The sequence below is a fragment of the Eublepharis macularius genome, chromosome 6, assembly GCF_028583425.1.
Source record: "Eublepharis macularius isolate TG4126 chromosome 6, MPM_Emac_v1.0, whole genome shotgun sequence".
In the NCBI taxonomy this organism is placed as follows: Eukaryota; Metazoa; Chordata; class Lepidosauria; order Squamata; family Eublepharidae; genus Eublepharis; species Eublepharis macularius.
This window is the reverse complement of record NC_072795.1, coordinates 109,667,560-109,695,509: the sequence shown is the minus strand read 5'-3', so window position 1 is coordinate 109,695,509 and position 27,950 is coordinate 109,667,560. Positions and strand designations below refer to the sequence as shown.

The 27,950-nt window shown below is 40.5% G+C and overlaps 1 protein-coding gene across 1 annotated transcript; it reads left to right on the top strand.

Moving 5' to 3' along the window:
- Positions 1 to 163: 163 nt before the first annotated feature.
- IPMK (inositol polyphosphate multikinase) lies at positions 164 to 26,310 on the top strand. The gene is made up of 6 exons (XM_054983179.1): positions 164 to 451; positions 6,371 to 6,456; positions 9,615 to 9,711; positions 10,618 to 10,790; positions 18,255 to 18,336; positions 20,155 to 26,310. Exons 1-6 carry the CDS (start codon positions 223 to 225, stop codon positions 20,772 to 20,774), a joined length of 1,287 nt encoding a protein of 428 aa, XP_054839154.1. The 5' UTR covers positions 164 to 222; the 3' UTR covers positions 20,775 to 26,310.
- Positions 26,311 to 27,950: the final 1,640 nt, after the last annotated feature.

The following is a 27,950-nucleotide window of genomic DNA, read 5'->3' as shown; positions in this document are numbered from 1 at the left end:
CCCTCCGATGCGCGCATGCTCTGTGGCTCCAAGGTGTTGCTGCTGCCCGGCTCGGCTTAGTCAGTCAGCGGAGCCGAGCGGCTGAGGAGGCTGGGCGGCTGCTCCGCTCCGCTCCCGCAGGCAGCGCCGCTGACGTCGGGGGCGCGCGATGAAGCCGCGGGCCTTCGCGGGGCGGCGAGCAGGCGGCCGAGGCAGCGGCGGCGGCCCTTGAAGCCGGGCAGGATGTGGCAGCCACGGAGGCCGCCCCAGGAAATGGCCACCGAGCCCCCGCGCCGCGCGAGGAGCGCCGAGGCCGAGCGGCTTCCCCGGGGCGTCCAGCTCGACGAGCCGCCCAGCCCCGCCGCCTCGGCGGAAGAGGCAGAAGAGGATGGAGGGAAGGTGCCGCTCTTCAACGGCTGCGTGCCGCTCTCCCATCAGGTGGCCGGGCACATGTACGGCAAGGATAAGGGCGGTAAGTCGGGGAGGAGGAACGAGAAGCAGCCCGGAGGCGAGAGTGGGTCTCGGGGAGGAGAGGTGGGAGGGCCGCTCAGGCGCCCGTTCTCCACGCCGGCTTCTCCGGGGATTCGCCCTTGGGGGTTGAATGGCAGGGAGATGCCCCGCAGATCTTCCTCGCTTGCCTCTGCTTGCAGAAATCCCTCTTGTCCCTTATCGAAAGCTCTTCCTCTCGATTTGCTCCACCTCTTCCACTTGTGTTTGCTGCTGAGGCTTCAGGGAAAGAAAAGGCCAAAGCGTAAAAGTATTGTGGCAAGTATTATTGATCGCACCCCGTTTTTCTTCGCTTACATCTCGTGGTTGTTTAACACCATTTGCACTCGTTTGAGCGGCTAAGGTTTAGGGGTTTTACAACTGCATCTTAAGCACAGTTACGCCCTTCTAAATCCACTGAAGTCAATGAGCTTAGAAGGGTGTAACTGAGTTCAGGTTAGCAATGTTCGGAAAATAAAAGCTCGAAGTGTAAAGAGCATCATGTGTGGCAGGTGTTTGCTTATCACAGAGGTATCTTGCAGTTTGTCCAGCAGCCTGTGCTGGTCATTTTGTAGTTGTTTTATCAACAGTCTGGTTTTGTGGGATTAACTTGTGACAATATGATCTTCTCATGATGGTTTCGGTGGTAATATATTGAACTTTGTTGGCTGCTGAATAAGCCCTTTAGGTGGGCTAAGTTGATAAAGTGTGATTTGTTTATGACCACCCAGTAGTTTATGTGGCAGAACTCTGAGATCTTGCCCACAGCTGATTGTCCTCTTGGAATTGCCTTGATACCTAATTGATAAATTTTAATATCTTAAATAGTATTCTTTCAGCAGGAACAGCAATATTTTAAAATGTTTGATGTTTAAATTTTGAATTTTAGGTCTGCAACCATGTAGAATTTGCATTTATACTCTGTTCTTTTGCTCTAGTGATCTTATGTGATATTCTGTTTGTGGTTAGTAGTTAGGAGTAATTATCTGCTTTTGTGTATATATTAAGTTATGCTAGAATCTATACATTTTCTCTTTTGCTTTCTTTTTTCTTCTTTAGCTTAAACCTTCAGGACTTGTATAATGTCCCAGCTTTTCTTGCTGATAGCCATGTATTATCTCTTAATATCATATGCTCTAGTTTAATATTCATGAAGAGGAATTGTCAAAGAGGGGAACAACTCTCGTCCTCTTCCATACCAACTAAAAAGACTGGAGGATGGTAAAATTTGTTATGGCAAGCATACTCAAGGAGCCCAAAACTCATTGCTTGATTATTAGAGATATCTCTTATTGTAGGTTGCCACAGAGAAACAGTAGAAGAATAAACAGTCATGTGTACTTCCTGTTTTGCATAAACAGAATGATCCATATTTGTTAGGGAACGTTTTTGTCACTGCGGGGGAGAAAAAGTGTTATCCTTATAATTCTAGATTGTTTCTTTGAGGTGGACATGGGTAGAAAGAAAAAGGGAAATTATGACGAATACATAACAAGCAAGATCTCAGAATTATACCATTAAAATGACTTTCTTATTCTCCTTTGGATGGGTTTCAGTTTTCTGGATTAGGCATGAGGGTAACTTTGTATCTTGAAATATATCTCAAATTCCCAGGCTAGCAACTTTCAAAGGATTTGTTGAAGATGTTCGTAATTAACAGAGGGATTTACCTGTGTATGTAAAATACGCTGTTTCAAGGAGCAGTTTCTGGTTTGTTAATTTTTCTTCTTCTGCCTATTTTATTCAAGCCCTTGGTCTTCTAGTCCATGCTAGATAAATATTTGTAGGCTCATGTAATACTGCCAGAGTGCCGGTGGGCTTCCTTTGTGCTTGATCAGGTACTGTTCTCCTTTTTCATTTTAACTCTGTTATATTTATAACATTAAACATAACTTGCTCTGAAATGGGTCATATGTGCGTGAGAGGGAATATGTCCATTGACCTAGAAAGGAAGAGACGGAAGCTGAGCTGAAGACTTTCAGGGTTAAAGTTTGCATGCTCCACTTGCATTTTCTTTGGTAGCTGCATGTAGAATATGACAGAAAGCGATTGCACAAGTAGTACGTTGTTCCTTTTGTGTTGCATAATACACTTGTTACTTTTCTTATCCTTTGCAGGCATCCTTGTTCTGTGTTTCAAATGAGTTAAGATTGGTTTTTCTGTCGCGTGTCCCACTCTTTCCCCTAGGGACCTGGGATCTGTATGACAGCTTCACAACAGCCCTGTGAGGAGGATTAAATTAAGAAACAATGACTTGTCCAAGGGTATCCAATGAGTTGTGTAGCTGAGCAGGAATCTGCCATTGGGCTTTTACAGTGTCCAAGCCTCTCATACTGATCTACATTGTGTACTTTTATGTGTCTCATATGTTTGCTCTTTTTTATAACATTGCATAGCTCTTTGGAGGTGATATTCATAAAAGTTTGTTCAAATGGAATGACACTGGAAAGTGGTGTATAAAAGATGTTGATACACATTTTAGAATCTGTTGAGATAACAGAACAGACCTGTTATATTTCACGGTATTAGAAGCAAAACAGTGCTCTACTGCTTCCTTAATAACCAGTGAACTTGAGACTGGCCTGTCTCACGGAGAAAGGGATTTTTGATTGTGAATTTCATCTTGGCCCTTCCCCTGTCCTCAGTTATTTCTCTGGAGGGACAACATTTAGCAACGCCTCCTCAGCTGATCTTAAGAGGTAGAAGTGCTCACGTAAAGAAAGATGCCTTGCATAGTATACTGAACACAGACCCATGCATTTCTCTGATCTTTTGCGTAACAAAAGTCATAGCATTCTAAATTATTTCTATTTCCCATTAGTATCATCTGCAGTCATGGAAATAACATGGGTGCGTATTTTTATTTAACACTGAGATTCTAAATGGGAGAGATGAGGAGAGGTATATGTATTTTTATTAAAACATTTTTATGCCACCTTTTCACCCAGCTCAGGTACCCCAAGGTGGTGAACAGTCAAAGCATTAAAACAAATTTTAAAATACATATATACATATTGTTAAAACAATTCAATTAAACACAGGCAGGGAGGAGGGTCAGTGACAGAACAGCAAACAAAACAGAAAAGTTCTCACCCGCTGGTAAAAGATGATGATAGAAGGGGACCCTCCCAAGTCTCCCTTGGGAGGGAATTCCATAATCTCAGTGTCATAATCTCAGGGCCTGTTCTTCATTTGCCACTTGTCTGACCTTAGATGACTGGGACATCTGAAACAAGATCTCTGAAGTTAACCGTACTGGTGGGTTAGGTTCGTATGGGAATAGGTGGCCCTTAAGGTATGCTGGCCTCAAGCTGAAGATCAATACCAGCACTTTGAATTGGGCCCAGAAGCAAAGAGTAATATGGTCCCTACAACCCACTCCAGCTTTCTGTCTTTAGCATTCTGTACAGATTATAACTTCTGCATGCTCATAAAGGACCACCATGCATAGAGCTCATTGCAGTAGTCTAATCTAGATGGCCATGCGCCACAGTGGCAAGATTGTTTTTGTTGAGGAAAGGCCACAGCTGGGCTAACCAAGAGAAGCTGGTGAAATATGCTCCTGGCCACTGCTGCCACCTGATTGTCCAACACAAGTTGTGTCCAGCAGCACTCCCAAGCTATAGACCTCTTTGTATTGTCCCAAGCTATAGACCTCTTTCTTTGGATGGTGTAATAGAATTCTCATGCATAACAATATTATTTCCACTTTTACCTGAAGACTGTAGGTGTCATTGTGCTTTTTCTAGCTGTAAAGTCCAAAGGCTGATTTTTATTATTGTCTTATCTATTATATGGTTATAAATACTAATAAAACAAGAGTCCTAGTTATTTTTTAACAGACAAAGTACACATTCAGAGTAGTTTCTTAAGAAAGGAGTAGACTTTTTAAGGCCATAATGTGAAGTGTAAGATCTAGCATATGAATGCAGACTTAAAAGCTAAGCTACTAATTAATTCTTTGCTAAGTATTGCAAATACTTAAGTAGATTTACAGTGCAACCCATTACAGAGTTACTCCCATTTAAGCCAAGTGTTGACAAATCCTAGCTACCCGGTTGCTGTGGCACTTAGAAATTACATTGTGGTGCCTAGTCATTCAACATATTGAAATCCATAGGGATTCTGCTAGCTTTAGAAAATGACCAGAAAACCTTACCCTAAGCATAGTTTCTCAAAAAATTATTAAAGCTATGATAGAACTGTAGTAGTACATATTTTAAAAAAGGCATAAACCCAGTTGTCATCACAAAAACAAAAAGCTAATCTTTAACCCTAGCCTAATTTCTCCCCAATCATATATCTAATGCTGAAGTAGCCCTGATCTGTTTAGATGATTATATCTGCATAACAGGGCCACTGGGGAACAAAGCAGAGGCTTTCACGACCTGGGCACCTCCCCCTCCATTGCAGAAAAATCCTAAAAACGACAAAGATGCATTGGGGGCTTAAACACCCCACCCTCTGCAACACAACAGCATGCTCAAGGTACGGAGCCACTTAACTGCCCACCCTTAAAGCGCATGGTGGAGTGGCCCTGTGAGGCCCAGGTGGCATTGACATGCTTGTGCCAGTCCAGCAGGAAGAGAACATGGCTGGGGAGTGCCCAGACAGTATTGGAATTGTGGGGCCCACTCTGCCACCCTGGTACATGTGGAGGAGGATAGCCGACAAGTTGAGAAGGTCTGAGTCCCTCTATGCCAGTTTTGACTAGCTTCTAGGCAGAGGTACTCTACCTTTTCTCGTCTAGCTCATAAAGTAACATGGGAATGTATGGGCAGGCAGACTAGCAACAATTTTTGTTAACTAATAGTTTCAGTGGATTTATTTGCAGGGATGATTTAGGCTCTTTCCTTTTATCATTAGTTTTCTCAATTAACCAGCTTACCTAGGGCATATGTGACGCTTGCATTTACTCAAAGGCTGTTCCTATATTAAGCTAAAGACAAAACAAGATTGTTGCCATGCTTTGTCTAAACAGTAGATTTGTCCATTTTTTTTGTAACTTCTGAGCTTGTTTTTGCCTGTAAGGTTTGCCTTCAGAACTTTAGATCAGACCTGTTTGAGTGGTTCAAGTATAAAAAGAAGAGCTTTGCAAAGGTCACATAAAAAGTATAATCTAGCAACAGATTCTTCGAGGTTAATTAAGAATATAGTTTTCTGGATCAAAACAAAGCACTTTGCTCCATGGTAAATTCTTTGCAAGGTGATTAGCTAAGTGGTAATTAGTTTACAAATTACCTGAGCTGCAAATTGTTTTGCTTTGATCTAACAATCTTGGCTCTTGAACAACTTTAATTGCCTATGTATTGTTCAGTAAATTTCAGTGAAGCTGAAACTGTCCAGAACAAAAGACAATGTTTGGAAATGAAAACAAGAGGGAGGTTAGCTGTAAAATCGTGAGTCTCTTGCTCAATAGAAGAGGCATGTCCGGTCTACAGGATGTATGCCAAATTCCAAATGGTCCTTTTGAAAACATTCTGTGTCCATATGCATGTTGTTGAGGTATCTCTTACAGTGCAATCCTAAGGAGAGTTACTCCAATCTAAGCCCATTGAAGTCAATGGGCTTAGACTGGAGTAACTCTCTTTAGGATTGCACTGCAAGTATTCCCTCTTGACTCTTCTTGGAAAACAGCATGTGTGTGGTTGAGTAGAACAGGGTGTCGCTGTTGGCTGAAAATGGAGATGTCTTTATTATTGATCTTCCAGTTTTCTTATTGCAGACTTTCTTAGAATAACTTTTTTTTGTTTTTTGAACTGCTAATACGTTTACCAATTTTTGTTTATGGAAAAACTCAAATATTTAGTACAGAACAGTTGATATTATAGTTAGCCTGGAAAGCACTACAAATTATATTTAGAGTTGAATTGTGCACAAACTTCTTTTTTTTCCTGACACCCAGGAATACTGCAACATCCAGATGGTACTGTCTTGAAACAATTGCAGCCACCACCTCGAGGGCCCAGAGAACTAGAATTCTACAACAAGGTATCGGTTTCTAAGTAATTTCCTACCTGAAGTTGTGCTTTGATGTCAAGTAGAACCACCTTTCTATGTATCTCCCAGAATACCTCTGAATAGGCTAGCTGACCCCAGTTGCAAATTCTTAAGGCAGTGTTCTCGGTCACTCTTGAAAAATGTGATTAAAATGAGAAGATGGCAATTAGATATATTGGGCCCAAGATTTTAAAGTCTTTTCTAGAAGAGTTATACCAGTGCTGAAAATGTCTAGAACTTTAGGTAATCAGTGAAGATGGTGTAGTGGTGTAGCCAGCAATCTGTAGATTTTGGCTGGCCTTGTCTCTGGTGCATATCACAAAGAAAAGGAAGGAGGGAATGATTTCACCCTCCCTGCCCATCCTCACTCTGCCGAACCCACGGTTCTTTCATGTGAGTCCTGTGACCTTTGGAGTAGTCATTTCTAGGGGCCAGAAGGTGCTGCAGGAGTGGAGAGGAATACACAGACTGGTCGGAAACTGCCCTCTGCATTTGAACTGTGCAGCCACTTTGTGGTGTGTAAAATAGGTTGGATAATCTCTTGAAATTAATGGGAACCAGAGCTGAGTCTGGTTGTTGCAAATGCTGACGGAGCATGTGTCGGTGTGAAATATGCATTCATTACTGAAGAAAAGGTGCTCCCATAATGTCTTGTGTTATGTAGCAAAGTGTATATATTAAATAATGTAACTTTCAAGCAGCAGTGAATCTTGGTTTTTGAGTCAGGGATAATCTTGTCTAAACATCGACTACTTTGTTAATGTTGCTGATGCCATCTGTGTAGTTGCCACGCACAGTGTTCTTCTAACTCCCCCCCCCCCCATGAATTTGCTTTATACTAAGATGTGATAGCACTGGCAACTGTACCACCTTATTGATTAACTAAAGGGGGTATGCTTAGATCTGGAGTGGTCCATTGGTGCTCATATCTAATATTATGTAGCAGCTGTTTTAGTTACTAGATTGTTTTGGTGCCTTGTTAACAAAATCATGTTGTTCAGGAAGCCAGTGGTTGGGATATGACTAGTAGTGATTAACCAGGTATAGTTCAGGCAGCCTAGAAGTTGTTTGCAGGCTATATATGGAATAAAAGCTATTACTCTTCTTAAGAAGAAGTGTGTGTGTGTGTGGGGGGGGGGGTGAGTTTCTAAAATGCTTTTGGTGGCTGAGTTGGTAAGCATTATGTACCTTGCCTAGAGTTCTGCTAATTTGAGCACAGAGAGAAATGTAAATAGTTCATTAGAACAAGAGCTCTGAATGATTTTTGCTGAAATATTCAGTTGCAAATGATTCCATTCCTTATTAAAGGCAAAAGCAGAGCACAGATTATCTATTTAGGAATGGTCTTGTGCAGCGAAGCCTATTTTCTGTATGTGGATCAGAACCTTTAACTTTTTCAGTGCAAGGAATTGGATGCCGTGGCCATATTCTGGTGACGACATTAAGTCTGTGTTTGTAAAATAATATGTAAAATTTAATAAGAGCAGAACTTTATAGTGCAATAACAAAATGGAAATTTAGATTTCTAAAAACAACACATAAACCTTAGTTTGAATTAAAGGATGTTTTAAATGAATGTAATGAACCCTTTTCAGAGTTCCCTGAAACAGGCTCTCTTTCTTGAATTTCCTGTATCCTTCCTCTGATATTAATTTTGTCTTAATGAATTTGTTATCAATGTTCTTCTTTGAGGCAAAAAAGAGATTTTGCTGATGGTTTGCTTCACTGCTTTAAAATAAACATATAATACTGTTCTAATTAATTTCCAGATCGGCAATATATAGCAAACTAGAAAGTCCTTCCAGCATAGAAGCCGTTTCTTGGCCCTATATAACTGAAGTGTTTGTCAGTTCATGTTCTTCTGTCATCTGGCTTCTCTCATGGAACGTGAGGCAGTAACTTGTAAATTCTGTAACTTAATTTTCTGGTCTTGTTTGACTTTCAATGAGACAATAAATGAACTGCCGAAGTTTCCTAGTAAGTGTCATACTTTGATCTTGTCTAGAAATTGTAGCAACCCAAGTCACAGAACTGATAGGATTTCGTGTCACTGGCTTTTGAGCTGAATGAAGACCTTAAAGATCTTGGGATTTTCTTGTTTTGTTCTTGATCAGATGTATATATTATAGTATAATAGTGAGTGAAAAGTGCAGAACTGAGAAAAACTGTATCCATATTTAACAGAAAAATATCAATCCCCCAGCCCTAGCTGCCACCCCCTCCCACTGCTCACCTGCCCTGTGTGTGTGTGTGTGTGGGGGGGGGGAAGCTGGCTGGAGCAAGTGGCGAAACGGTGCATGTTCTGCTGGTACCCAGTTACCTCACTTCCAGTTTAATCTAACGGCACCTTAGTGGAGTTGATTCTTTAGGAATTAAGAAGTGGTGCCCCCTCCAGGTGCCACCCATCCCATTTCAAGGCAGGGAACCTGGCAATCATGAATCCTTACCATGGCTTTACTGTTTCAACATAATAATGCACTATTCCGAAATAATAATTTTTTAAAAGCTATTTTAGTAATTTTTGAAAAAGCAAATCACTTAGATGTATCACTCAGGGTTGGATCCAGACTAAGTTTTTGTAGGAGCTACAATTTTTGCCTGTAGAGCATAATTTTCTATTTGGGGCTGCTGTGGGAAAAGTAGGCAGGGAAGTCCCACTCTATGGGTATAAATCCATGTACCCTCAAAAATGTTGATCTGGATCCAATCCTTGATGTAATTTAACTTCAATGAAGGTGGAAGAGATTACCCGTCCAAGCTCCACAAAAAATCCCACACTGGCTAAGCCAGCAATAACTATGAGATCTAAGTTATTCACCACAGATTGCCTTACATGTGTGTATTCCCCCTCCCCCACCATTTATTTAGGCCAACAGTGTGTTTATTTCTGTGGCAAATTGTACAAGTTTCATTTTTCATTGTATATTGCGGTGCTTGAACCTACATTTATAAGATTTGATCAATTGTCAGTCTTTATATACAGTTCATGGCCTTTATTTTGGAAGGAAACTTGCATTCCTTTCTAAATAGAGATTTCTTTTGGTGTAAGATTTTGAACTTAAAGGACACATATCTAAGGCTAACTTACTGCAGGAAGTAAGTGAGTAGCTCTCACATGTACATTTTTTTAAATATGTGTTTTATTTCAGGTGTATGCTGCCGACTGTGAAGATCCTGTGTTTCTAGAATTGCGAAAATATTTGCCAAAATATTATGGGACCTGGTCACCACCTACTGCTCCCAATGGTACCTATTGCCTCCTTGACTCTGTTCTAGGCTATAATTTTATCAAATTTTTATCAAGATTCCTTTCATAATGTCAGGAACTGAGTACCTCAATGGTGGTTTAATAAAGTTCTGTCATACAGAACATCATGAAACAGTATACTGATATGCTCTGACGAAAGGGAAGTATGTGGTAAATAGGGGCATCTTTCTGCAAACTAAATTGATTTTTGAATAAGATTGAATTTAGCATTTTCAGATCTAAGGCAGTGTTCCTAGGGCAAAAATACCTTATCTGTATTTAGCTGCCCACAGCAATAACACAGATGTTGTTACAGATATTCATGCAAGTACAATTCTACAACAGCACTTGCATAAAATAACGCTAATCAAAGCAGTATTTGAATAAACCTTGAAAACTGGTTCAGTTTTGAATGTAAGCTGATATGTTTGGGGACAGACAAAATGAAAGAGTAGAGGGATTGAATTTGAGAGCCAGTTTGGTGTAGTGGTTAAGAGCATGGGACTCTAATCTGAAGAACTGGGTTTGATTCCCTGCTCCTCCACTTGAAGCCAGCTGGGTGACCTTGGGCTAGTCACTGCTCTCTGGAGCTCTTTCAGCCCCACCCACCTCACAGAGTGTTTTGTTGTGGGGATAATAATGACATACTTTGTAAACCACTCTGAGTGGGCATGAAGTTGTCCTGAAGGGTGGTATAAAAATCGAATGTTGTTGTTGTTGTTATTATTATTAATGAGTAATTGGGTAGGATGGAGTAACATGCATTGTGTGAATCCAAAATAACAGGTAGGTATAAGATGCTCCTGTGCTGTTTTATGTACACTGTTTAAATTTCTTTTGACATCTAATGGATTGGTCATTAGATAATGCTATTAGTATAATGCTTTATTCTGGATTGTTAACAGATTTGTACCTGAAACTGGAAGATGTGACCCATAGATTTAAAAAGCCATGTATAATGGATGTAAAAATAGGCCAGAAAAGCTATGATCCATATGCCTCAGCTGAGAAAATTAAACAGCAGGTCAGCAAGTACCCACTAATGGAGGAGATTGGGTTCTTGGTGCTTGGCATGAGGGTAAGAAGTAATTCTTCATTGAACTTTTGAGAGGTTTATGCTTTTGACCAGAAATGGGCAATTAAGGACCTGTTCAGAGACTATTTTTTCCAAGGATTGTACATCGGTAGAAATGGAGAGTGAGTATTTCTTTCTTCCCTCATTTTGAGGACAATTAAGTTACCAAATAGGGGAGGGTGCCCATTGCCACTTTCCTGAGGCAGAGGGTGTGCATGTGTATGTGTAAAAGTAAGGCCCAGATGTGATGTCTCCTGGGTTACAGTCCTTGGGGAAAACAGTTCTTAATGGGGTCTCTCCAAGGTGTTCTTTCATTCTCTTTTTCTCTTTTAATAATGTAGAGTAATGTAGTAAATTTGGGTGTGGCCTGGAGCTTAAATGTGCGCTTCTCTTCCATCACCTCCTTTGCTACACTGCTTTCTCCTTTATCACTCTGTTTTCTTGACCTCCCTGCCTTTCTCAGATTCTCTCTCCCTCCACATTTATTTCACTCGAAAACGGTGGCGAGAGGTTAACATTCTTGCCAACACTGTTGTTTATCATGGTTTGTATAGTAAATACACTATTTTTTCAATACATTTTTATTCTAGTTTTTTTTTGCCAAAAGATTTTTGAACTAGATGATAATCTGCGGTTTGTTTTATATTCTTGTCAATCATGACATCTGTGTTATCAATGTTTTCTTGGTTATTTAACTCAGACCTCATGCAGATATTCTCAAAATACTGAATTCCCTGTAACGTAAGCATAGAATAGTGCTAAAACACTGCTTCTGTTGTATACAAGCTTTGTATATGCAAAGCATATCTTGTTTTATCCAGTTTTTAAAATAAAAGTTATTCCTTACACTGAGCCAGAGCATTAATCCATCTGGTTTAGACTTCCCCATCTTGACTCTCAGCAGCTTTCATAAGATCTTGGGAAATAAGCCTTTTCAGGTTCTGTTTCCACATTTCCTTTTAAATGGAGCTGCCAGGGTTCAGAGCAGAGTATCATGCACTATAATAACAACAACATTTGATTTATATACCCCCCTTCAGGGTGACTTAACACCCATTCAGAGCAGTTTACAAAGTATGTCATTATTATCCCCACAACAAAACACCCTGTGAGGTGGGTGGGGCTGAGAGAGCTAGACGCAGTGACTGCCCCAAGGTCACCCAGCTGGCTTCAAGTGGAGGAGTGAGGAATCAAACCCAGCTCTCCATATTAGAGTCCTGCGCTCTTAACCACTACACCAGACTGGCTCTCACTGGTGAATTGTTTCCTCATCCCTAAGCTGAGAATCATGGATCTTTTTGTTGTGCAAGCAAGGGAGGGGAAAATAAGTTTGTTTGTTTGTTTTTAAAAAAGCACTGGAGGAAAAGTGGTCATCTGGCATTCCAGCTCAAAAGTAAAGGGACCAAATGAACCAATGTGGGGAAGGCTGAATCACCACATTTGAAAAAGCCAAGTCTCTAGTGTTCCCCCACCTTGTTTCCAAATGTGGAGACCCATGCAACATGGCATCCATAGCAGAGCTTTGTATGGGCGGAGGGTAGTCCTTTAAATATCCTGGTTCCAGGCTAAGTAGGGATTCAGAGGTGATCACTATCACGTAGAATTGGGATAATCAGTAGTGGATACATAGTGGATACAAATCAGTATCCACTATGGATTGTTCGAGATTGGCACAAAGTGCTCACTGTACATTATACCAGCAAGCAACCTCCCAACATTTTGTAGTAACTGAAATTTCTGAACCTCCCAAGGGCAGCCCCAGTACAATGCATTGCAGCATTCCAACCTTGATGTGATCAGAGCATGGATGTGGTACGATCATGTTTTTTGAGGAACAGGCTTGTGAAATTGGACCAGTCTAATTGGCCTGTAGGCCACTTTATTCCACAATGGTTACCTCCACTTTCATCTCTTAATTTTTGATCTAAAGGTGCCCTGAGGCTGTGAACCTGATTGTTCGGGGCAGGAGACTGAAGTCCCTTCTAGTAAAGGCTGATTTCTCATACCCACGTCAGCCATATTGTCAGCCAATAGGACTTCAGTCTTGTCTGGGTTAAGACAACCAGTAAACTGAAGCTCCATGCTCATTACCACTTTTGGAAGCTCATTAAGGACATTAAGGAGAGCAGTTTGGTATAGTGGTTAAGAGTGGCAAGACTCTAATCTGGAGAACCAGGTTTGATTCCCCACTCCTCTGCTTGAAGCCAGCTGGGTGACCTTGGGTCAGTCACAGCTTCTTGGAGCTCTCTCAGCTCCACCCACCTCACAGGGTGATTGTCGTGTGGAGGATAATAACACACTTTGTAAACTGCTCTGAGTGGGCATTAAGTTGTCCTGAAGGGTGGGATACAAATCAAATATCATCATCATCATCATCATCTATTGATGTGCTTTGTTAGATGTTAATTGAAGTGTCTGTATATCAGTCAAACCCAGTGCTGGCACAAAGGGACCTTAATGAGGCTGACAGTAATACTTTTGCCTTGCTCTAAGGCATCTTCTCTCGTGCCTGCACTTGCCAAGCTCAGACTACCTTTTATACTGTAACACTCTTGCATAACATCCCTTTAGTGAAATGTTAATTGGCTTATTCTGGTTCATTAATCATGTGAATGATTTTGCTTTTGAATTTAGAAACTGGATTCTGATGCTGAAGTACATTCATAGCCTAGACAATTAGCTTTCAGGCAGCATTTTTTTCTTTTACTCAGCAGATTTGATTAATTGATTAAATTTCTAGCCCACCCTCCTTGCAAGCAGGCTCAGGGTGGGTCACAACATCTCAGTCACATACATACAAGAATATAAATACATAAGTAGATAAAACAACCCAATAATTTCTCCGAGATATGGCAGTCAGTATACAATCTAGTAATAACCCTCAGCCACTGTGGGGAGATCTGCCAAGATCCAACCAGCAGGAGCGAAGGAGTCAACAACCACAACAGGAGGGCCGGCGGGAAAGTTTGTCGGTGCCTCAACCATCGTCATCTTATATGTGCTAGGCACTGTGTAGCAAAACTTTGCAATATGAAACTATCTTTTTTGTGTGTGTCAGAAGTAAGTGGAACATAGTGATCTGGGCACAGACACTCATTGTAAAAGTTAAGTTTACGCGGGTTTTTCCGTAGTTGTAGACACCTTGCAAAGACTCCTCTGCTTGAACAGGAAACCTTGTAATTGAAGGAGGTAGTTTTGTGAGCTGCCTACAACTTATGTTTGCTGTAGCTACTAGAAAATGGAAAATATTTGTAACAATATTATTGCTGTTTTGTGCCCCTGAAAGAATTCAGTATAAACAAGCAGGGGGACTTCAAGGACTTGCAGGGAGCAGCTCATTTCCCCCTCCCACACTATTTCCTCTTTCCCTTTCCTGAAAGCCCCTGTAGCCTCTCCTGTTTTCCTGCTTTCCCTCCTCCCACCCATCAGCCAGCCTGTCTTTAACTGTTCCCCCCCAGTCCTCAGCTTTCCTTCCATATGTCAGCCTCTCCCTGGGAAAACTCTGGCCAAGTTGCATGGTGCTAGTTGCCAGACCGAGCTGGGCCCTGTTACACAAGGACTAGTGGGGGCACCTCACTCTCCCTGTCTCCCCTTTCTCGCATTATTTCCTCTTCCCTTCTTCCTTTCATCCCCATATTTTCAGTTTTCCCTGCTTCCTTCTCTCTTATCCACCCACCCGCCTATCTACCTTCCCCCCATCTTCAGCTATATTTGTTATTTTGTTTTATACACACGCCATTTTTCACCCCAAAGGGGAACCAAAGGTACTCACATAATCTCATTCTCAGTTTATCTTCACAACAACCCTTTGAGGTAGGCTTGGCTGAGAGTGTGACAGAGACAAGGTAACCCAGTGAGCACTATGGCAGAGTGGGACTGGGTCTCTTCAGGCCTTGTTTGAAACTCTAATCATTACATCACATTAGTGTTGATGGGGTGGCTGCTGTTGGACAGTAGCAGGCAGCCAGGCCTGGGTGAGCTGTGCAAGTCATGTGGTAATAAGTTGTCTGGTGGTTGCTGCCTTCCTTCAGAAGCAAGACGGCCCCAGAAAGAACCCTCCCCCTGCCTTTTGCTGACAGAAACCAAGGATCCAATGCTTGTGGTTGCCTAGCAATGACTACCAATGGCATTTGTTTCTTAAAGCTACAGGCAATCCTATCATTTTGTAGGGAAGAGTTAACCCATCAATGAATTTACTGACTTCCTGTCTCATTACCAATGCTAATTTCTCCATACCCACTACCCCTCTGCATACCCCATCCTATTCAATCACGCCTGACATTGTCGTTCACTGGCTATTATCATTCGGCTTCTGCAGTCATTCTGCTCTCCAAGATATAAGGACAGCTGTATCGGAAGAAGTGAGCTGTGGCTTTGCTGTGTCACCATCAGAAGTCCTCGGTGCAGAAGGTCTCAGCGCAGGCAGCTGCAGGCAGGGCAGCAAGATCCAACAACATCCATAGCTTTTCATGATCTGTACAGTCGAAAGCATTGCTATAATCTATAAAACACAGGCTAATTTTCTTCTGAAAGTCCCTGGTATGCTCCATTAGCCATCATAAATTTGCAGTGCGATCTCAAGTGCCTCTTTTCTGAATTCAGCTTGAACATCTAACATTTCTCATTCCATATTGTTGTAGAATTTTGAGCATCACTTTGCTTGCTTGGGAAATTAATGCAGTGGTCCAGTAGTTGCTGCACTCTTTGGCACCCCCTTTTTTGGAACTGGGATGTAGATTGAGCATTTCCAGTCCGTGAGTCATTGTTTTGTTTTCTGTATTTGTTGGCATATTTGTGTTAAGATTTTGATGAACTCAGTTTCTTTTTTTGTCATTTAATATTTTATTTTTAAACCATGAGTGAAACATTTTAAAAAACAAAACAGACACATAAAATAAAAGCAAAAAAATCAGAATAATGGGTTCTGTAGCTTGAAGTAGGTCTGTTGGACTGCTATCTACTCCTGGTGATTTGTTTCTCCCAATTTCTTTGAGAGCAGCTTTCACACCACTTATATATGGTTCTTTGTCAAAAGATTCCTCTTTGAGGGAATCTGTAATCTTTCCATCTCTTCAGTATAGCTCTTCAGTGTATTGTTTCACTCTTTCTTTTAGTTTGTCCTAATTGGATACTCTTATTTTCTTGTTGATGTTCAGCATCCTTAGCCATGGTTTGAATTTCTCTTTGCACAATCGTCATGATCAGTTAAACTTAATAGTGCAAATCTGTTCTTTACATGGTCTTTAAATTGTTCAAGGATGTTGTTTATATTTTGGCACATTGATTCTTTTAGTGGTTTTCTTCAGTTTTATTCTAATTTTTTATATTAACCATTTGTGTCTGTGCCACAAATCAGCTCTTGGTTGTTTTCCGCATGGCCAGTTTTACAGCTATTCAGATTCCATTCTGCTTTTCTTGATCACTAGTGTGCTACTTATAAAGAAAAGAAATAAAGTAAACTCAATAAATGATCATTAGGGAATGTGGATCGCCATCAGGGAACAAGACAGACATTGCTTAAAGGGGTAGAACGCACGAACGTCAAAGTGTTGTGACTATCCCCAAATTTAAAAGGCTGTGTGGATGCTCGGCTGTTTGGGGTTTGTTGTCAGGCTTCTCCTAATCCAAAGAGTCGGTCAGATGAGAAAAATGTAATTTGCGGGCAGTTTCCAAGGTTATGCATTTGCAGGCTTGATTTCACAATATGCCATAAGAGAAATGATGTCACAGTGTTATGGCCCTTCCCTTGTTTGAAAACAAAAGGGAGGGTGTGGAGAGCTGGGGAGGGAGGGAGTGGATTCCACCAGTGGCCAACTAATCAGTACTCAGGGAAAGGACAGATGGGGGGGGGAGGGGAGGGGAGAAGCAATACATGACTAAGAATTCTGCACACACATAAGACGCATCAGCAATGACTTAACAGCAGTTTCCAGTCACCTATAACTATCAGCACATGTCGTTTAGGTATATGAACAATTTCTTCTTGGACTCTTGGTCAGACCTTATGTTGTAGCTCTTGATTGCTTGTGCTACATCTTGCCTTACTATTAGAGCAACACCATTTCTTCTGACTTTATCATTTCCAGAGTAAAGCCTTTTGTAGTTTTCTGACAAAATATCCTAATCCAGTCCACTGTAGTTCACTCACACCCAGGATTACAATGTTTAAACATTCCATTTCTGATTTTACGATTTCGAGTTTACCTTGATTCATGCTTCTAACATTCCACGTTCCTATTATATGTGTCACACAGCTTTGGATGTTCCTTTTTATTCTATTCTCATTAGCAAATGGCTTTAGTCCAGTCGTGTTATTAAGAACAGCACTATTTGTACTTGTCCTCTGCTCTTCCCCAATTTCCAGTTGAGTGTCATCTCACTTGGCGATCCTGTCTTCCAGCACTATATCTTCTTTCATTTTGGATTGTCTTATCATAGGGTTTTTGAGATAAGAGATGAATACAAGTGGTTTACCATTGTTTTCTTCTATGGGGTACTAACCAGGGTCACTTCCATTGTCTATGAAAGATCCTTCCCCACTGTCACTTTCCACTACTGCCGTTGCCCAGTAGCCGCCCTTCAAAGATTCCTCTGCCCCCATCACCACTGGAACAGTTAATTCTGCTCTGCTGATGTGACCATTGATTCCTGAGGGGGTAGATGCATCTTTGTCTGGTGTCTCAGCTTTGACTATTCTACCTTGAGTGACTTTGCTAGGAGTTTTTAGAGTCTCTATTGAACCTGTGCTCCTGATGGTACTGCTCTCATCTTCACTGACACGCTCAAACCACCTCACCACAATAAGGTGTGTATCTGGTTACACTGCCTCCTCAAGCCCCTTACTGCCTCCAGACACTTGTTCAGGACAGTCACTGTATCACATGAAGAAATCATATTGTATGCCATCCTTTCTTGATGACACTTTAACTGTTTGGGCAACGTTTTTCAGCTGTTACATATTCATGTGGGCGATATGGGGCAAAAGATGGAATTCTGTTGAACTCAGTAGCATGCGCCAACAAGTTGAGCAGAAGTCCTGTCCTTCCCAGCTCCCATCTCTGCCAACCTATCCAAAGCTGTATCATGATTGAGAGCACTGGAAATCATCCAAAGGTCTGGGAGTATCGATGGTGTTGCATTACTCCATTTTTTTATTAGAGAAGGCCATGCTTCAAAACTATACTAGAAATGCCACATAATAATCTGTAATTCATCTTGGTATGTGGAATGTGATTAAGTAATTCTGATATTTCATAGTGTTTTGAAAGAGTGTCTTTTTGAGTTAAGCTTGAATTTCTTTGAGGCCCAGTCTACAGAATAATTTTGGAGTTAATTGTGTGGGTGACTCATAGTGAAGAAAACGTGTCCCATGAATATTACCTTGGAATTGATCCTAGAGCGAGGAGAAACTTTTGAGAAATAAGCCAATGAGCCACTTTATTGCTTTTTCTGTTTTTCTTCTTCAAGGTTTATCACATTCATTCTGACAGCTATGAGACGCAAAATCAGCACTATGGAAGAGGCTTAACGAAAGACACCATAAAAGATGGTAATGTGTATCTGTTAATCCCTTTTATTAAATTAGTAGAATAGAATAGAATAGAATAGAATAGAATAGAATAGAATAAAACTAAGCAACTTCTAGAGGGTGATATTACTGGAGGCTATGGGGAGGAGGAAGAGCTGTAGACAGAGTAGAGAAGAGATTAGGGTTGTGCACTGAGAAAAATCCTACTATATAAAAGGCAATGACTCACTTTTTATCCTCGTGCAAGACTCTGGCCTCGAGGCCGCTGTGCCTGCTTGCTGCCCAGAGGGGGCCCACCAAATTGACAGCCTAAGCACTCCTCCCCCTGCCTCCCCTCAGCAGCCTCCCTCCCTGGCTTCCAAGCTTCGGGGAAGTGACTGCTTGCTGCTGGGAGGAGGCCCATCAAATGAGTTTTCTAGAGCCTGTTGTATTTTTTCGCACAACGGGTGTTGTTTCGAGTTTCATTATAATACTAGACCCAGGGTTTTGTGGGTGGGTGGGGATTTTTACTGTGTGCTTATTTCTGGGTAGGGTGTTATCAGTTCATATTCAAATCCTGTTTTTTTGGGTTCCAGAGTTCAAGACAGTTTTTTTTCAATGGAGAATGTATATTAAGGTCTGGGCAGCTGTTTACAAAGATAATTACTCCAGATTTGCACAGAACATGGTCCTCCCTCTAATCTAAAGACCCCCTAATTTTCAAGCAGATTGAAGAATGGAGTTAGTTTTAAAGAGCCGTTAAAAGTTTTTCTTTCCACTCCTAAAATGGCCATCAAGCAGCAGCCTAGCACTCAGACAAAATCTTTCCTAGGGTGAATTACAGTAGTCTAGTCTCTAGCAACTACAGATCGGCAATGTCAGGGTAGGGGGGCATCTTCCAGGTTGGCCTGAGTTATGAGAAGACCTTTTTTTGCAGCTGCATTTACTCCAACCCCAGCACTTCAGGAATTTCCCAACCTAGAGTTGGCAATGCTACTCTGTAACCACTAAATTGGCTTATTTTAACTCATTCTACATGGGACTGCCAAGGGCTAGACTGGCAGTTAACTTACAGGGAAAGTTCCTGGCGGGTTGGTGCTAGAGGTGGGCATGAACTGGGAAAAATCCGAATCACACGGTTCGTGGTTCATCATGGTTCACGAACTTTCATGAACTTGCCCCAGTTCGCGAACCAGTTCATTCGGTTCGTGGTTCATCACTTCTGAGGCCCTAGAATGACCCCCTTCACAGTCAGAGATGCCAAACTCACAGGGACTCTTCAGCAGGCTGCATTTACTTGCTTCACTAACAGAAGAGTTAATAACTTAAGGTATTGTGTATCTATACTCTGTGTTTTGAGTAGTCTGCTTCCTGTTAATTCTTTGTAACTTACATTAATCTTGTCAAGTTTTTATTTATCCCTATATAAGAATGAGAGGTTTACTTAAGGACACATAGTACATTCATCGAGTTGAAATTTGAACAAGGGACTTGCTAGGCTACAGTTCTCCAGAATAGGGCAGACTTTACGCTGAATCAGAGTGTTAGGCTGGCAAGCATGTTTTTAAAAACAGGTATGACTTATGAAGGAGTTCTGTCCCTGTGTATGCAAACTGCCTGGCCTTTTGGGCCCTGAGGAATGCCAGCTTGGGACTATAGAACCAATGTGGCATCTAGACTCATATGGGTATTGGATTAACATCCAATTGTTTCAGAAAAATGATTTGGGCCTGTATTCTCTTATTGCAATACCTCAACATTGTTCTTTATTTTTGCTTTTTCAAACATGATTTTGTGTACTGAGCCAATTTGAACTTTCCATATCAACAACTGCTAATTGCAGTGATTTCTGCCTTGCAGGCATGACTCGATTTTTCCATAATGGATACTACCTGAGGAAAGATGCTATTGTTGCCAGTATTCGGAAGATTAAAGAAATCTTGCAGTGGTTTGAGAGCCAGAAGCATCTTAACTTTTATGCAAGTTCCTTACTGTTTGTCTATGATGGCTCTTCTCAGATGACGACAGCGTGGTTAAATGATGGTACTTTGGTTGAGAAGAGAAGAGTGTCCAGGGCCCAGGGACCAGGTGATAATACATTGGAGTATAATAACAACATTCGTGTAATCAGTTCTCCAGAAAATGGCAAACTAGAATCCTCTGTAAGCAGAGGTTTGTCTAAAATGTATGCACTTCACAAAAGGCACCAGAGTCAAATTTCACTAAAAGTTGAAACTGTGGAACAAGACAACATATGGAAGAGCAGTGCTTGTTTTTCACAAGAACATCTGAATGGAAATGTTATACCTCAGTTGGAAAAAGTTTTCTGCCACAGGTCCACTGTGGTGCCTGAAAACATAGAGGTGGAAGTCCGGATGATAGATTTTGCACATGTGTTCCCCAGCAACACAGGAGATGAGGGCTACATTCATGGGCTGAAGAACTTACTTACTGTCCTTCAGAATATTTTAGATACCTGAATTCTTTGTTATGATTTCTACTGGGGCCAATTATAAAGAAAAGCAACAACATTTCTGCACTTGTGATCCTGTTATATGTTGGTTTGTATTGTTCCCTGTTTTACTTGTCTTTGTACTTTTGGTAGAATGAACAAATATTTTATAACCTTACTCAGGAAAATTATTTGTAGTGTTTAGTAAAATAAGGGAAGAGCTAATGAGGTTTAACTGGTAGTTGTAAAGACATTTAACAAATGAAGCTTAGATTTAAATGGGAAGAGAATTTTAATCTGATAAAATGATTAAGCTTGTTCATACCCTTAAATGTTTAGCTTAATCAAAGTCTGTCTGTACAGCCAGAATACTGAGCCATATCTCTAAATAACGGGTTATTAGAAGAATCCTGTAGAATTGTCCTTGGGTATATGCTACATCTTTAAAACTGGAATAACCCTATCTAAGGGATAAAAACTTTTTAAAAAATCTGTATTCTAACTGAACCAGCATTTTTAGGGAGATGTGATCATACTGCTGCATTCTTAAATCTGGCTTGGGGCTCTCATCTTTACCGGGCTAGACTCATAGATAAACTTTTGAAGTATAATTCCCATGTAGGTGCTGTCAAAACAATGCTTTTCAAAAATTGTGTATTAGAATTTGTTGGTCATATAAACATCTTAAGAGACATACTGAGTTGTATGTTAAAATGCCTGTTTTTCAGAGGTCCTATCTTGTCTGTACTAGAAAATAGCTAGTCTTATAGAGACTAGTTTGTATTAGAACAAGACCTAGTCTTCTTCATATAATCAGCTGGAGGAATAGGAATTGAAGGGAACACCTGAAGTCCTTCAAATATGGCAGGGTTTAGTTCATTCTTTATCATGGGCAATTCATTGTATAGTGAATAAATGGAAATATGTTGCATTAACAAGCATTTCTTTGGTGGGAGGTCCCCTATAGCATGAGCAGGATGGAGTGGCACTCATGTAAGCAACCTCCCCCTCCCACCACTGCAGCCTGCAGTGTCGCCCAAAATCATGCATTCGGGGCTTGGTGGATCATTGAGAACAACATGGGGTTCTTGAGCGGAACTTGTGCCTCTGTGACTTTAAGAGGATGTAACTGGAAAAAATACCTAAAGACTTGTCTGGTCTCCAGCTGAAGATAGTGTTTCCACTTATTCAGTGTAAATACATTGCCTATGTCAAAGAATCACAGTGGCTACCAGTAAGTAGCTTAAAAATGTCTAAGTTTTATATGGCCAGAATTACACCTGGATAAACATTGGTCTGTCACAAGAAAACCTGGGTTAATTTTCTGGAGACACATGCATGTACATAAACTTAGAGGGTAAAGGCAATAAGGAGAGTGGGTAAGTAGAATGGTTATTTATAGAATGACCATCAGTACCGGTGCTTACCACTGGGTAGGGGCATGTTTGCAGAATGTGCATTGTACAGAATTTTTCTCTATGTGGTTTGGCTGTGGGAAAGTCTCTGTGACCAAAAAGACTCTTTAGTTGATGTGTCAGTTTGCTTGAGTTCAGATCTGTAACAAGACTAGGAAACGATGTGTTTTCATGTGGCAGATGAGCAGGCAAAAATTAATAGAGCAACTAGGCTAGAACAGCTGTAAGAGAATTACTTAAACACTTCCTCTCCTCTTGCCTTCTTTTGTTCTTTAGATAACTTAGAATGAAACCTTCTGGAATTCTGGGCTTAATGTCAACATTGCGTTAGGCCTGAATCCTTGGAAAAGGTCTTGCATTGATAGGACAAATAGCATAGCAAGGAATTGTATTTACAGACTTATTTGATGATAAGGTTCACTAAAGTATGGATTGGATTATAATAAATTGGAAGTAACAAAATACAGCAAACAGATATTGATCAGTACTTTGGAAATAGTATTCATACAGAAACATGAGATAGAGATTCATTTTTAATACAGGTTTAAAGAGAGCCTTAACAGTGTAAACAAAAGAAGCTTGAGATTCAAATTGTAACTTTTGAGAGTAATGAGGTATATTCAGTATTCTGTGAAATAATTTAAGCCATATTCCAAAACATTGTTGTGCTTTGTCTTATCAGTTTCCTTAACGGTAGCTTACTCGAGTAGTCAGCATTCTCACTGGCAGGTTCTTTTAACATAGCATATTTTTATATGAGAAAGCTGTTATGTCTAGTGTAGGTAGGTGGTATTTTTTGTGTTGTGCCAGTGGAAATCCTGCGGAGTTGGCAGAGTATTAACCTCTGTGCTCTATTATACGAGTGTTCTGTAGTGGTTTGCTGTGTTCCTTACAATATTAACTGCAACTACAACATTGTCAGATCGCCTCATAGAAAATAATCCCAGCTAATTTTCAGCTCCCATACCTGAATTGGTTAAAAAGTTTATTGAATTTGAAAGACAGTATGTTTTAAATTGGAAGATGGGTAAAGCTTAAATGTTTATAGTAGTAAATCACGTTTGACTTATGAAAACAAACAGTACACTCTAAATTTTGCACATACTGGTATCTAAAGTAATGTTTTGAAACTAATCTTTTTGTGACTTTCACTGGTGAGTAAAAAATACAATAAATACTCTAAATGGGATAGTATCATAGCTGGCTTTATCATACTCTCCATTCTCATAATCTATGAGCTGATTCCATCACAATATTCCCTGCTCAAGGGATCGCTTTTAAGAATGATATCCTGCTAGTATAAGCTGAAATACAGAATTGTGGAAGTGGTCTTTATATTTCAAAGAGATGGCCTAATCCTGCTGTTTTTTGTGCAGTGTACATAGGGATATCTGGCATGTGTAAATTTTTCCTTTTAATTTGCGGAGCATTCAGGTCCGGTCTTTGTTTAGCCAAGATGGAACTGCTTGTTTTTTATGATGATGTGAATATGGAAACTTGTATATATGAGAGCTTGGTGTACGCATCAGAGCACCCACTGAGTTTGGGATTAGAGCCCCTGCATAGATTAAGGAATATTTCAGTATATGTTAATCTCAAACTGTTGTCAAACTAATGTGGATCTGTTTGAAAAGGAAATATGACTGAATTAAGCACCATGAAGATTCGAAAGTAAATGGCATTGACTATGTCAAGGCAGCTCTTGCCACAAGGGCAGGTTCTTAAAAATAATTGCTTTTACTGTGTTTATGAAAATGTTTCTTTTAAAATATGTTATATAGAAAATTGTGTACAGACCTACCTGATAAGGATTTAAATTGTATAATTTTTATAACAAAACATTTTCATTCTTGGTATTTTTGGATAACGGTGGTTCCTGTTGCATAGATTCAAAAGAAATTTAAAGTAATGGTATTATGAAATGTTTAAATATTTTGATTAACTAGTTTTACAAAAACTATGAAACTGTATAGTGGTGTTTCACATGGAGGCTGTATTTTCAAACAAATTATTTTTCTCTGTTGTACAGTAAAACTGTATTTTTGCCTATACCATATATTACATCCTGTTCCCTTTGAGATGCTTAAATTGTAGGAGGGAGATTTTCCTATTACATGGATCAAATGAACAGTTTGGATAACAAGCCCGATCCTTTGCATGTTAACCTAGAAGTAAGTGTCACTGAGTCAATTGGACTTGCTCCCTAGAAAATATGCATAGAATTCCTGCTAGAGTCTATGACCACAAAACTCAGTAAGGGTTACACAGGAAAGTGAGTGGTTTGCTACTTTAGATGCAAAATGCAGCACATATTTTAAATGAGAAATGAACTTCTCAAGTACTAATTTATGAAGAAAGAGGAGGATGCAGCCACTGTAGATTTTGTAGAGCCTAATCATTTAAGTTGGGTCATGCTATGTAACCCTTTGGAAATGACCCTTTGAAGAACTACAGCTACTTCACATGAACATCTTTCTACCCATGTTAGCTATTTTAAATTATTATAGTTTACACTGTTTGCAATAACCGTCCCTGCTGAGTGCCTTCTGCTTCAGGTTTGGTACCTTTTCAGTGACCTCGTGTAGCATCTAAGGTGATGTAATTGGAATGCTTTAAAAGTTTAACTACACTGATGTTCCACAGTTATTAGAGAGTATTATCTGAATTGTTTATAATCTATTTACCAGTTCACAGAGAAACTGCTGTGATCAAATATAGAATTTCCCCAACCCCACCCCATTTACCAACCAAGAAGCCAACAAAAGTGTGGAGGTCCAGCTTTCATAGCACCATTGTCAAGGACAGAACACCTAAAATAATGGGGGCTGGAGCCTTGGCTCACTCTTCCAGGACCTTCTCAAGTGGCACTTCTGCAAAATTACTGCTATCCAGGAACATGCAATCTTCTTACAAAATCTGAGGGTTTCATATATGATGATGACCACGAAAATACATGCTTACAAAACAAGCAGTGATCTTGAATAGCTGAATAGAGGGATTCAGCAATTCATGCCCCGTCTGTGCGGCTGCAGCTGGGAGAGTTGGTTGTGGACCAGTACTTAGATTGTATGAAACCAACTATATGTGAATCCTTGACAATGCATGGAGAACAATTTGATTACTCAGAAATTTGCTGTGGGGAGGCTAAAGTAGATAGCACTAAATCAGTTGTACTCCACACAGATTGCAAGTAATTCTTGCACATCATCCATCCAGAAGCCTTACATTCATCTTTGTTGCTTGTTTTGTACCTTCCGCTCATGCTGATAAGCTGTTGAGTTGAAGTATAGAATGGTGAGCCATTCAACTGTGAAATATTATTCCACTACATATCGATGAGCTAAATACTGCACATTTGTAATTGTGGATGACAGTTTTGTTAACTGAAGAGTTAGTGCACATTTAAAACTTTCATACTATGAATATTTCTACCAATCTAATGTTGACAACAGATCTGAGAAATTTTTCATGTAGGATTATGAAATGTTGTTTTACCGTATTTTCCAAACCACCGCACCTATTTTTATTTGTGTTGGAGATTAATCTTTATATAAAATCCAGCAACAGGACAGAGTGCAGCTGTGGTCTTGGGAGCAAAATGTACATTTTCCACACATTGTCTGAATCGTCTCAATATGCTTTGAAAAAATTATATGTATAAATGTTGGCACTGGATATAAAACATCTAAACTGGCTGAACTGACTTTGAATTAAAATGTCCAAATATGATATTGCACACCTGAACATGAATGAAACCAGAGTGCACATAAGCACTTTAATGCTCTGGGAACTGTACTGGAAAATAAATGGATGCATGTGAAATTGCACCTAAAGCTCTGTTAACTGGGGGAGGGAGGGGAATTCTGTAACTTAAATGTTTTATATCTGAATGAATGAATGTACTTAGTCTGGTTTTATTTTCTGTGACTTGGAGGTCAAAATTGTGTTGGCACAATATCCTTTGATTTTTGTGTGTGTTATCTGTAAATGATATGGAGGGGGGGCTTGTTGGACTGCAGAGATATGTCAGTTGTTTTATAGTATAAAGATCTATTATGCTATATACCAATTCTTTTGTAATTTATGTGATATTTAGGTAACTCTAATAGCTGTATATTTGGCTGACTATTAAATTTTCTTTTAAGTTACCCTCATTGCATTGGGCCTTTCATTTTAAAGTCATATATTGCCCGAGTTATGCAAAGAACTACTCGTTCTTTTAACTTCTGTTGCCAGCTGAGTCATGCATCTCTAAACTGTTTAGTCCCAAGGTGAGAAATACCAGGCCGGTAAGTTGTTTCTCGTTTATATAGATCCATTTGTATACATAGCTTTTTCATACACAAGCAGAAGCAAAAGACAGGTCCCTGCCCTGAAGAGTTTACAGTAAAAGTTGTGACAGGGAGAAAATGGGGGGGGGGGCGGGGTGTCACAGAGGCAAAGACTCTGCAACTATGGCTGCATGTTCTTGAGCTAATTTTTTTGCAGGAAGCGATGACTAAAGAGTTAAGCTATGAGCCTTACAGAAAAGGCAGGTTTTGAGGAGGGATTTGAAGTGGGAGAAATGGGGTTGCCCCCTGGTGTTCTGGGAGGGCAGATCCAGATGTCTGGGGCAGCAACGGAGAATAGTTGGAGTTGCTTGAAGGAGCGGGAGGACTGAAGGACAGGAATTAGTGATGGAGTGGGTAGGAGGGGCAAGGCCACGAAGGGCTTTGATGGTAAGGATGAAGAGCTGCAGGAGCCCCTGGGGACCATTGTGGTCAGAATGTAGTGAGGAAAACTGCATGTGCCCAGCAAGACACCTTGGTAGTGGTGTTGAGAACAGAAGTGAGAAAGTGAGGTATGACAACCAAAGTCCGAAGAAGAAAAGGTTACTAGGCAAAGCTTTGGACAACCAGATAATGAACTAAACTTTTATCCAAAGTGGCTGAAGAGGGAACAGATCTGTGCAGTGTTGAGCAGCCAGAAGTGGTGCAATTTGATTATTTTGGTAAAGGGTATAAACATGATTGCTGAAGGCATAGCAAAGGGAACATAGCTTGTTTCTGCAGAATACATTCAATGTGCACAAAATTTCTTCTCAGTCCATATCCGGCATACAACATCTTTGGGCTTTTTCAATTGGCATCGACACAGGGATATCTGGAGGACAGGTATGTAACATCTGTGTTTTTAATGTGAAAGAGCTAATCTGTGAGCTCTTCCAGCTGCTTGTGTGTACTGAACTGGCCTAAGAAGATTCAGGGTGTATCCAAAGCAAACAGGCAAGGCCATTGTGGGGCCCTGAGATGGAAGTCCAGCGTACTCAAAATGGAAAAATATCCAGCAAGTCTCTCTTGCTGAGATAGGTTGTGATGGTGAACAGGATAACTGCTCGTCAGAGTAATGAAGCAAATGCTTCAATAAGTGTCAAATCTTTCCTGCATCTATTCCAGCACTATATGATAATGAACATGAGAGCCAGCTTGGTGTAGTGGTTAAGAGCAGCATTGCTCTAACCTGGAGAGCCGGGTTTGATTCCCCACTTCTCCGCTTGAAACCAGCTGGGTGACCTTTGGCCAGTTGCAGCTCTTCCAGAGCTCTCTCAGCCCCACCCACCTCACAGGGTGATTGTTGTGAGGATAATAATGACACACTTTGTAAACTGCTCTGAGTGGGTGTTAAGTTGCCCTGAATGGTGGTATATAAATCAAATGTTGTTAACCAATGAGGCCATTGACACAATCATATATATCATGTGGTACATTCTTCCTAAGGCTGTACAACTACAGATGGTGGGCCGCAATGTA

Coding starts and splice junctions, on each gene's coding strand:
- IPMK (XM_054983179.1), top strand. CDS start 223: ATGTGGCAGCCACGGAGGCCGCCCCAGGAAATGGCCACCGAGCCCCCG. Junction 9,712..10,617: donor ACCACCTACTGCTCCCAATG/GTACCTATTGCC, acceptor GATTGTTAACAG/ATTTGTACCTGAAACTGGAA. Junction 10,791..18,254: donor TCTTGGTGCTTGGCATGAGG/GTAAGAAGTAAT, acceptor TTCTTCTTCAAG/GTTTATCACATTCATTCTGA.